This window comes from Hypomesus nipponensis, chromosome 13 (genome assembly GCF_054491055.1).
Source record: "Hypomesus nipponensis isolate SF chromosome 13, ASM5449105v1, whole genome shotgun sequence".
Taxonomy (NCBI): domain Eukaryota; kingdom Metazoa; phylum Chordata; class Actinopteri; order Osmeriformes; family Osmeridae; genus Hypomesus; species Hypomesus nipponensis.
The window spans coordinates 8,100,433-8,112,905 of record NC_140373.1 but is presented as its reverse complement, the minus strand read 5'-3'; the positions used below and the strand labels follow the sequence as shown (position 1 = coordinate 8,112,905).

The following is a 12,473-nucleotide window of genomic DNA, read 5'->3' as shown; positions in this document are numbered from 1 at the left end:
TTCATAAACGGAGTGACTAAGTTCAGTTGAGTTCTGGATTTTAATAAGTATTTATCAACCAGACCCCTGGCAATAAATGACAACACAATACCAGGCTTCTCAATCAGTCTCTCTCGGCTCTGAAGGCCAGAGGACCATCTTTTATAGGGCACAAGAATGTAAACATAGATAGTGACAGTCAGGCAGTAATTACGTTACAACAGTCTCAGAGAAAGAGATTCACAGCTCCCAACACATGACAACTCTCAGACTAGAGAGTTCTTAGTTGGCGCTCTCCTTGTAGGCATGACAAAGGACGTTTAGCCAGTACTTTCTCCTGATCCCGAACATCTATTAACCCTGACATATAGACACAATCTACTCGTATTAATAGCAAGCGTATACATGAGAACATACTAAATAGTATCCAATGACTAGTTCTATTGATTAGTGAATAATGTAAGCACACAGGAAATCGCAATTTCTTCCACACATCCCACCAAATCCTCTGTCCCTTCCTGCCCAAATGACACATTCAAACTCAGTGTGTGAAAGGCCGGGGTGTGCGTGTGACTATCTGGAGTGGTCACTCTCCCATCCATCCTCCCTTCCTAGCCACCTCAAGCCTCATCACTTGCAGGCTCACTCTTTGTGTACCGTCAAGTGTCGAGTTAGGCAGGCAAACAAATTAGCGTCTGAGGCTTGACCCCGCGTTAGAAGCAGGGGCAGGCTGGGAAATTGGAAATGTAGACTCTATTATGGTTACAGCAGCCTGCACTACCGATGTGTGTCACAGATACAGATGCACATGTTTGTGCCTTAATTAACACACACACACAAAAGCACAAACACACACAAAAGTACAAATGCACACAATAATGACAGAGGGGCTGTAGACATGTACACATGAACAGACATAAAAATGCACACATACATACACATGCAGTACAAACACATCTATCACAGTCTCAAAGAGATGATAAGATTGTCATTTGGTTTGATTGTTTCCATAAATACATCCCTCTCTACATTCCACTAGAAACATAGAAAACACACAATTCACACATCATATTTGCAGTATAAATACATTTATATTCATATTTCTTGGAAGTAACAAAGATCATATTCAACTCTACAGAGAGAGGGAAAGCTTTAAGTCAAATAGACAGGGCAGACAGACAGGCAGGATGGGCTAGCATGCAGATGCATGATACAGACAGGCAGCATGCTGACAGACAGAAAGAGCAGGGCAGCTTATTGAATCCATTTGTCTCTAGACAGGAGATAATGAGAGATAATGAAAGAGCTATTAGCCAGAGGAAGCATTAGCCTCCATGTTCCTGCAGCAGGGACACTCCACATGATCATACCTCCACCATAATGACAGGATAACTACACAAAGTCATGACCAGCGGCCTCTCAGAGGAAGCTCTGTGATCAATGATTCTTTTAGTCTCTAGTGAATATATTTGTCTTGTGTGTGTCCCTGTGTATGATGTGGGATTGTTTTGTATAGTAGGATTGCATGTCATATGTCCCTGCAGATTTCATGATTCTGAACTGCACGCAGCAGGATAAGTATGTTTTATGCGCGTCTTCTATACAGCTGCACTGACGGAAGTTGACGTGCTTTTACTTCATTTTTTCCAAACCCAATAAAAGCACCGAAGCACTCATGGCAAAAGTTCTCAACTTTTGGACTTAAGCTTTATGCAACCGTTAAACTCGACAGTAAAACACATTGCTGAAGAGATAGGCTTCGGCGAGATCTCACACCCCCATGTCTTTAACACATCATTCCTTTACACTCCCCATAACACCCAGAGGGATATTGTCCATGCCCCCTCCACCCCCCAAACAAGCGTCATCATCAAGGTCTAGCTGGCTGTGAGAGCCTGTGAGAAATTAAATTCTCTTAATTAGAGCAGACGATTTGTCGGCTTTATCCCCACACCTCACAAAAACTCCCCTCATCTGGACAAATCGCTAATTAATCGGGACGCGGAGCTGATTAGCGCGGCTACTTCAGAGCACAGGGGTGTGAATGGAGCTGGAGGATTCTCCAGGTTTCAGGCAAAGAGCCCACAATAAAGGCCCTCACAGTCACACCAAGAGTATGCTGCAGCAGTCTGGACGAGTGCTATGGTTCCAAACGTATCTATAGGACATTGTATTGCGCTTTGATTGAAGGGTTTATCAAGTGCTCTTTAGTGTGCTCTTCAGAGCGTGAGAGCAGTGCACCATAGTAACAATCTTGGGTGCTATAGAAAGGGAAGGGTAGTATGGGTGTTTATCGAGACCCTTGTCTCCCTCACAGTTCGATAACATCAGCACAAACTCTATACTGGTACAGTTGAACCAAATGTTACTACTATAACTGCTGCACTAACAACCACCATCAATATACCACAGCTCACTGTCACCCCCCTCCCCTCCTGCAAACACACATTTCACAGGAAAGGAAACAGCAATCTATCCTACAAATCCAGATTGCCCACAGTCCACTGTGCTACCAGTAGGATATATTCCGCAAGCATAATACTTTGCATTTTCATTTCAGTCCTGTGACCCTTCCACTGAATGGAAACATATACAGCAGGGTTTCTGCAGTGAGAGGCCTTGTCTGCAGTTGTACAGGGGGACCCTGAATGTGTGCAGTCAGGGTGAAACTGGGCCTCCATGGGGGCCCCTGTGTGGTTGTGTAGGCTCCAGATGCAGGCCAGAAGAGAGTTGTACCTGCACATGGGGATACAACACCATGGACAGTACACACACACACACACTACATACTGCTCCCAGTCCACACACACACACAAACAGACACCCCTATACACACAGTTCACACATGCATGCACAGCTGTGAAACTACTCATTTAACATGGAACAGATGCATTACTTCTGCCATTGCTGTTGACTCTGTTGAACCCCAATCTTCAAATTACTTTTGCACACACACACAGACAGTTAAAAAAAGGTGACTTTGACATGGGGGGCACAAATAATTTGTCTGCTGGGGTCTGAAAGGTCATCCCGTTGAAAACGGATTACATAGCAGGGGCATATATATATATATAAAACCTTTGTACACAGGAGACCATGATGTTCCTCAAGGTGTTAAATGGTTCTGGCTCAGTCATGTGGATTTTTAATATAGCATGAGTGTCTGTTTGTGTGTAGTGTGTGTGTGTGTGTGTTCCCAAGACCCTCTGGGGACTAGTGGTGTCATATATCTGCTCCCAGGGGGAAGCCCTGTCCTAGACTAGATAATCCCATAGGTATTCAGGACAGGGTGATGGTATACTGTATGTCGCACACAGGTCTGACTCTCTTGTTCTAATTTCCATAGACACAGTACTTCTAACAAGGTCAGGCTTGTGTGTGTGTGTGTGTGTGTGTTTGTGTGTGTGTTTGTGTGTCCGCTGTGTGTCTAAAAGGATTGTTTGTATTTTGGGAAATGTCTCTGTTTGATGGCATTTCAAACAGAATTCTTGGTTCTGTCTTAAAATTATTTTTTGTAAAGCAAAGAAAGACCGAAAAAGGAACACCTATGTTGCCATGGTGATGTGCACTGGAATGAAAGCCCTGGTTACTGTGGGGATCTGGCTTGTATATTGAGTTAAAAGCTCCGTAAATACAGAGTCAACACAAAATATTCCCCCAGGACACACAGACAGGCAGGAAGGCAGACAGAAAGGCAGGCAGACACACAGACAGGCAGACACACAGGAAGACAGACAGGCAGAAAGGCAGGCAGACACAGGAAGGTAGACAGGCAGGTAGGCAGACACACAGGAAGACAGACAGGCAGAAAGGCAGGCAGACACAGGAAGGTAGACAGGCAGGCCTCAAGAATAAAAGCTACCCAAGCCCAGACTAAGGGAGAGTCCCCCCGTATTATTGCCATTATCTACAGAGGAAGACCATTTCACACACACTCACCGAGGCAACCTGAGAGAGAGAGAGAGAGAGAGAGAGAGAGAGAGAGAGAGAGAGAGAGAAAGAGAGAGAGAGAGAGAGAGAGAATTGTACAAAGCCAGATACAATGGAACATCAGTCACATCTTTGCGAAATAAGAATAACAGATCTGTGTACATTTGCCGAACTTACTTGCTACAGTATCAAGAACACATTCACACGAGAGAGAGAGAGAGAGAGAGAGAGAGAGAGAGAGAGAGAGAGAGGGGAAATGTGGGAACAACACATCCAGAAGCACGAAAACGGAGGACTGAGAGGAAGAGAGGGATTACAGTAGAACAAGAGCACTGCTGGGAGTCCTGCGGTTTTCAGGGACCCCCTGGGTTCACAGAAAGAGGTGCTTATGTAAGCAGAGGAGCTGACAATGGGGGTGTGTGGGGACACGCCTCCACCCTCTTACCCACTGGTACACTGACACACTCCACTGACACTCCTAAGTGGGTGGCCAGACACTGGGCAGACCAGGCTTCAACACAATTAGGCCAAGCAACTTTACTGACCCTGAGCAAAGTTCTTGAAAGTTCACCTCACTGGTCAGGTCCTGATGTGGAGCAGGTGGAGATCCAGATCCAGAAGAAGTAGAACAGTGACATTATGCATTCTCACGGTTGCAGATAAGAGGGTTCTCAGGTTTAGTTGTGCAGCAGTGATAGGCTGAGACATGGTGTGATGTTGCACTTTCTGAAATAGCAGTCGACGCCATGAGCAAAACTGCTGAGAGGTGACAAGAGATTTATCCCTCTATACTGTGGGGTGCAAGCACACATACAGATATATGTATGTATATATATGTATACACACACACACAAACACACAACAGAACAAGGGGAAGCTTGCACTGGCGTTTAAAATTGGGTGTGAAATATATCAGACAGAGTTAAATGTGTTGGAGGATGAGGAATCCACATAAGTTGGTTGATGAATCTCCATGCAGTAGGAAGCTCTGTAGGAGGCGAGAATCCATGCAGCCACACCCACACACATGGCCAAACGCACACACACACATGGCCAAACGCACACACACACACACACACACACACACATGGCCAAAGACATACTCTTCACCTTCTTTCACATTCATGAGAGGTGCCCTGTTTGATAGTCTAATGTATTCTAATAGGAGGCAGTCAGTCCAAGGACCCGAGGAGATTTGCAACAGGAACAACATGTCAATTAATCAAAGTCCATGTTTCTCACCGCCACCCCTCCCTCGCTTCCTCCCTCTGTTGAAGCATGCATTGCTCTCTAGACTAATACAGTGAAATTATACCAGCAATTTCTGTGAGGTTGGGAGCAATGACGGCCATACTCAAAATCAACCAAAATTCAAGCAGAATATCTGCTTGGTGGACTAAACCCTTATATCAGTACCGAAAAGTTTGGTCCAATGGTTGCTTGGTTGTCCAATGACAATGGCCAACAGGGTAGCTCTGTCATGGGTACAGCTACAGTATATTTGCATCCTGCACAGGCCTTATCTGTAGCCTGCTAGCATGATACAATACTTAATTCAAATTAATTATATACTATTGATCAAGATGAGGCTACAGATAAGTTGCATGCTTGAGGCTTACCTTGTTAATACTATTAGTTAATCTAAGTCACTACAATGTTTTACCCTCTGCTACCCCAGTTACCTGGCAATACTATTTTCAGACATTTAAAATGCTAACTAAAAGACACATGATTTGTCTGAAAAATAAGCCAAGCAGAAACTGGCCAAACAGGCAGATGGTGTATAGCTGCACCCTCGTGTCAGTGAGGTCACAAGTCCTTGACGCTCCTCTCAAACAAGGCATGGTTATCACAGGCAGACTGGAGATACCCTGGGAGCCCAGAGAAATACCTTCTTATCTCAAAGGGACGATCCATAATTCATCCACCACGTTGACAGGGGTGGGTGAGGACGGGGGGTCAGAGAAGCTCCTCAGAGAAACCTGCCTTGATATTCATGTTTGGAGCCGAGGCTTACAGTTCATACTTGATATGTACCACCTTTACGGAAATAAAGAAAGTCTTCCATTAAAATGCATAGCACCCAGACTAAAGGATATCCCTGTCTATGGATGACTGCATGACTGTGGAGAGAGTAATGCACCAGAACACACCTGGCATGATGGCTCCATGGCTGTATAACGGTGTGTGTGGTGACTAGACTGTGAATGTGATGTGTTTCTGTATGTTTTGATTCTACCATCCCGGAGAGCAATCAACAACATCTTGACATGGGCTGTTTCAATGGGCAATTTTCCAGTCAGTAGCAAACAAGTGTACGTGCACGTACTCACACACACACACACACACACACACACACACACACACACACACAGCCCAGGATATTACAGGAGTGTGTTTGTAAAACAGTTAGGTAGAGAGGTGGTTATGAGCACTGGACTGAATGTTAAACAGGCACTCGGATGGAACACGGGGGCAGAAGCAACAGACTGTGTGAGTTTGAATCCATAGACATCTTAAGTTTGACTCCACCTTTCTCCCTCTCCCTCTGCCCTCCCCCTCCCTCTCCCTCTCTCTCTCTCCTCTCACCGTCACACACACTTCAGCCTTACTAAACAGACACAGACTCATTTTCAAAATCTATGTACAGAATACATGTGGTCCTTTATTCCTCAGTCTCATAACTGAGCTAAGGCAAAACAACTCAAATACTCTCAAATACCTAAAACCATACAAGTATTGGTATCCATGTATTTGGGTCTACAGAGGGGGACCTAGGAAGTGGCAGCTTTGGATGAGTGGAAGTCTGAGTTTACAGCAACATGGTAAAGATTGCGCTGCTGACTTATGGCAAACCACTGCTGTACCTCCAGAATGTGATTCTGTGGCAACAGATGGATCGACTGCAAGAGAGGGTGAGATGTGGCGTTGTGTTGAACTCACAATGCATGGGGTGAGCAGGACTGTGAGATCAGCCTTGTTTAATTAAAACGGTTCAGATGCATCACTGCTCTAATTTCATGTTTTGTGAACTCTATTTCTTTTGCAATTTGCAACCGCTAAGCCATTTGTCAGGATGAATAAAAAGTTGTGTGTTTAATGTTGAATTATTGTGTCATCTGCTCATTGAGTGGTATTTGATAAAGAGCATATTTCACATTTGTTGTCAATCTTCTACTAATTTTACTTCTCAGGGTTTCATTTGATTTGATAGGACAGCTGACTGGAAGCTGACCTGGGGTGGAAACCTGAGCTTCCAATAGAATCATTCTCCTTAGGTTTAACATCATCTGACAAGGGAATTTAGGCATTATACAAATCCCTATCAAATATCATATAAATACTGTTACCCCAAAACTGTTAACAACTGGTTGAGTCTGTGCAAATCATTATATAACACATTTTGGAGAATCAATTCTACGTGTTATCAGACAAAGTTTACAGTGTACAACACCACAGTATACAGTTTGCTTCCCGTTTTCACTTTCTTTAACAGAAAGCGATATGGTGGTGATAATAATGTCTGAGCAGACCTTCAAAAGAGTTTTACATACACACACGTGGAATTAATTGTCCTCTCTGGATACTCTAGGGTAATGTCTGTGCATGAGGGTCCATATTAGAAAAGATATACCAGTATCTCAACTGTTATGATACCCTCTGTACAAGAAGTTTGTAATCATTGAAACATTCACCCACTGTGGTAAATAGTCTTCAGTTTTAACCTGTTTCCCAGACACCCACACAGACTCAGGGTCCTTTGTGCTGGTGAAGAGCAACAACAAAATCTTTAAACAAAAAATTCAATACTTTTTCCTAGACAAGAGGGGCAAATGACATAAAATATTTTCCTTGATTCTCTACTTCGAAGCAGAGTTCTTTTAAATTAAACAATAAAAAACTGAAAGATATGGCATGACTGATATTACATACTATTTAGAGAGCTGAAGTCTCTAACATTCTACAGCCTTCTCCTAGACTTAAGAAATATGCCAATGAAGATTCTTCATCAAAGGAGCCTCACATGGCTCTGCTGTAGACTGCATCTATGCTAAGTCACATCATGTTTCACAGTCATGGCAACTGCTGGATCTCTTCAGTCCGGTTGTGTTATAACAGCCTTTAATAAAGTACTGACTATGGATAAATGGAGTACATTATTTGTGCAGATTATCATACTGTAACAGAAGTAAAAAAAATACAAATACGATTGTATCATCAAGCAACCAATGCCAGACAACAAGAATGACATTCAAATCCTTAATGGCACAAAAATGCTGACATTCACCCAAAACAACTAATCTTTGTTGACCATGAAAAACACATGGTATCTCAACCAATCCCTCTACCTATCCCCTACACTGGAAATGAATTACAAAGCACTGTAGGCACTATGACCATGGAACAGGTTTTAAAAGGAGAAATCCAGTAATCAATGTGGGTCAGCAAGTTCAGTTGTGGTCAAGAGAGAACAGGGTAGAAAATCCCCCTGTATCCTTATACAATTCATCTTCCTCATCCTCGTCTTCCGTGCAGGATATAGTCAGAGAAGCCTGGTTGTATACTAGCCAGCCACAGGTGTTAGATAGGGCCTGAGGGTGAGCATGGGTGAGCGCAGAGTCCAGAAGAGTCGAGCCTTGCTCCTCCCCTCCGTTTCCAGGGCTCAGCTCTTGAAGGAAGATAGCAGGTCACAGGTTGAAGCTCCCACTGTTGTCAGCATAGGCTCATTCTGTAGGCAATGAGGGCCAATAGAACACCTCTTCTTGGCTCCGACAATCCAGGAGAGACGGCCATGTTTTAGCCAATGACAACCTTCAATGCTGTGTCAATGCACCAATCCATGTGGAGCACAGGGATCCACCTCCTTGGTATCAGTTAATCAGGTAGGAGGTCAGAGGTTCTGTGGCAGAGAGGTTAAAGGTCACCACTTTGGGGCTCAGGGTTACGAGTTTCCTGGTTCCGACCGCGGCCCAGTCTGGGGAAACGTGACGAGGCCTTGGACCTGGCAGTCTTGGCCCCTCCCTCACTGGCCAGAGGCGTGTCACTGTGGGGGGGGACACAGCAGTTAGAACACATTGGGTTCAGTTCCAATAAAGGACATCTAAATAAAAACCACTCCTGCAGTGAACCCCTTAATCACAGTACAGAACCACCATACTGTCGTCATTCATTAATGAATTCATTTAGCCGACTCTTTTTGTATTCATTCATTCATTCATTCTTCTGTTGTGTCCCGAAGCTATCACACTCTGGTACAAGTACAAGCATTCTCTCCGCATAATGAAGGACTAGGCAGCAATCCACTGACTGAATGACTGGTTCTAATAATAGTGATTTCCCGTCAGCAGCCAGTTCTGTCTGCTAGTGAATGGATGTAATCTGAAGCCACTTAGTTGGGCTGCCAGCCTGCCGCTGCCGTGGTAACCCACTAGGCAACAGCAGGGGACCGGAGAGAACCCTGGAGAAGCAGAACATTGCATCAGCGAAGGTACATGGAGATGTACTCCACCATACCTAGTCATAGAGAAGAAGGAGGAGAGGGAGGGAGGAAGGGGGGGTGGTGGGGCTGGAGGAATCCTTGTTTATAGTTGAGCATGTGTACATTGACAAGACGACAACCCCCAAACCAAGCCATACTGCATATCCACTGTTTATTCACAGTGACCCCACTGAGGCTAGACAAGTAGGGAGTAAAACATGACTGCCCCGAAGGAGGAAACACATTCACACACAGAAGAATGATGCTGACTTCATCATCGAACAAAGCCAGCACAGTTGAAAATAAGTTTAAGCCCCCGAAGTAGAAACACTGCAAATAGCAAGCAAAAAGTAAGAAAAGGGTTATGTTTGTGTTCTCTGCATGCGGTCTTTTTCTCTTTGGGTATCCTATGAATTCAGAATACTAATGACTCTGCTGCAAGGACTTATTGTGAAACTAAAACGTGAGATTAGACATGTCCTCACTGTCGCTGTAGGAAAGGTTGCAGGATGTCTTTGAACAACATCACAGAACCATCCAGCCAGCGGTGCCGATGTGTGAGTGTCCATGTGTGTGAAAGGGAAAACATGCGAGTAAAAGAGAGAGAGACACACACACACCACATGTCACCCTGACATTGTGACCCACAGAATGCTGTTACATAAGCCTACACAGATAACCCAATAACAACATAAGCCAACACAACAAAAGGCAACAGGGACGGCATGTTATCTTTCCAGGAGTCTCTATTCACAGATGAAATACCACAAACCCCACTTGACACCAGCAGACAGAGAGGAGCTCACTGGGGATCTGAACTGGAAAACTGTCTCTCTGTACCACTATGCCATTCTCTATCTTTCCCTTTCTCTCTCTCTGTCGCTCTTTTTCCTTATCTTCCACTCTCCCATTCTGTGTTTCGCTTTCTCTCAACCTTCTGCTCTCAATGCCACCGGTGACAATTACTAATCACGTTCTTATCAACCATTCACCATTCTCTACATGTCCCTCTTCACACCCCTGCCCCCCCAGAATGAGCATGTTCAAACCTGAGCTCTTGGTATCTCTGTTGTGGTAATGAAGCTCATCCAAAGTAGCAGAGAATGTTAGTAAATACATGTATCTTTGTATAGAGATATAAGAGTAGCACTAGAGACTGTTGGGGTTCATTGTTCTTTGCTGGTGATTCGATCAGATGACTATCAGCCTCAACAAACAGGAAATGAGATTCCCTTTGGGACCTGTGATAGGTCACACTTATGGAGTGGTGACAGGAAGTGAAACATTTGTGTGAGAATTTGACAGGAAATGACAAGATTCTAAACTGAGGGTCTATGTCTCAGAAGGAGCCTGTGGAGTAGGTGGTTTGGAAAACAAAATGACGCACAAACAAGTGCAAGTACACACACACACTGTTAAACAATACTAATCAAGTATGTCTAATGTAATGGATACACATCTACGCTTCAAACGTGTGTGTGTGTGTGAGAGAGAGAGACAGAGAGACAGAGAGACAGAGAGAGAGAGAGAGAGAGAGAGAGAGAGAGAGAGAGAGAGAGAGAGAGAGAGAGAGAGAGAGAGAGAGAGAGAGCACTCACAGGCAGAAAGGCAACAGCTGAAGCAGTGTCTCCTTGGTGGGCCGAGCAGAGAACTCTGGGAGAGTCTGGATCAGCTTGTTCATCACTATCCTGAGGTACGTCTGCAGCTGCTTCCTCCTCTCCTCCACAAACTTAGAGTCCTGGAGAACGGAAAGGGAGGAACATGTTCCAGTCAGTACGTGAGGAGAAAAGGCCTCCTCCACAAACTTAGCCTCCAGGGAGACTTAGTGTAAATACTACTTTGCAGAGTGAGTGAGTGAGTGTGAAGAGTAGGAGGCACACACTGAGTAGTGCGTAGCGTGGAAGTAGATGTAGATGCGACTCGGTGGGAGTGTGGAGACGTGTGATGATAAGTAAGCTTAGCAATGGTTGCCAGGGCTGGGTTCGTGGTTGTCACCAGGGAGACAGACAGTAACCGTGGTGAAGACGCACAGTCACGCTGACACATGGATCTGGCCACGGTACAAAGAGGAGGAAGTGGAGGAGATAATGATGCTGCTGAGGAGCTTGAGACCACAACTGATGATCTCTCTCTGAACACACATCGACACACACATCGACACACACATCGACACACACATTGACACACACACACACACACACACACACACACACACACACTACAGGTGTCCATCCCAGGCTGTAGGAGGGTGATATACAACTCTCCCAACACCATACAGACATCCACCATGACGTCTCTACCAGGAAGGCCTAAGAACAGCACTACCAAATGAGACAGAAGCTACACGGAGGAGCCCCTTCTTCCCAGGGTCTCCCTTGTTGGTACATTAAACATGCTAATGTCATGTGACACGCTGCAGGCAGGGGCTCAAATACACACAGCATGGTGTTCTGACATGTTGGTGTGGATGTGGGGAGAGAGTTGAATGGGGAGAGGGAAAGGAGAGGAATACATTGTAACAGGAGTGATGAGGTTGTATGTATATGTGTGTGTGTCTGTGTGTGTGTGACAGGGATGACATGTGAGGGGACCTGTCAGAGCAAGACAAGCACAAAAAAAGTCCCGCAAGGCATCATGGGTACCTTCCGACCATGTGAGGTTGAGGTAATCGGAACTTGCATAGTAAACTGTGTTGATTTAGCTAACAGCCTTGATCCTTTGAGTAATCTAGAGGTTCAAACTGTGTTCTAGAAAGAAGCCTTTACAAACATAAAACCTTGAGATGCTCTAGATGGGATGGGATGGGTAATCCTGCAGGCACCAATTTATCTTCATACAAAAAGCACTTCTTTTTTCTTTTTTTTACTACGCACTCCATGTAGCCTCCTGGATACATCGTAGAAAATAATGAAGAACTCCAAGAACTGGGTTTGAAAAGCAGGTTAAGGCTTTCAACAACACCTGCCAGCCCACCTTGTCCAGTCTGCAGAGTAAAGAGGCTGCTGTTCTCTCTGTGTTTCAGTCCACAGACCCCATAACTCGTGGGTACTCCTGTAGATCTCCCAACAGTGTCACTTTGTCACAA

General features: G+C 44.8%; 1 protein-coding gene across 1 annotated transcript in view; it reads right to left on the bottom strand.

Annotated features, from left to right (window-relative positions):
- Nucleotides 1–6,539: 6,539 nt before the first annotated feature.
- The window catches only part of snx29 (sorting nexin 29), a 48,573-nt gene continuing 42,639 nt past the window's right edge, over nt 6,540–12,473 (bottom strand). Inside the window, 2 exon segments of the mRNA XM_084670654.1 lie at nt 6,540–8,953; nt 10,987–11,126. Coding sequence (XP_084526780.1) covers nt 8,824–8,953; nt 10,987–11,126 — 270 coding nt within the window. The 3' untranslated portion in view covers nt 6,540–8,823.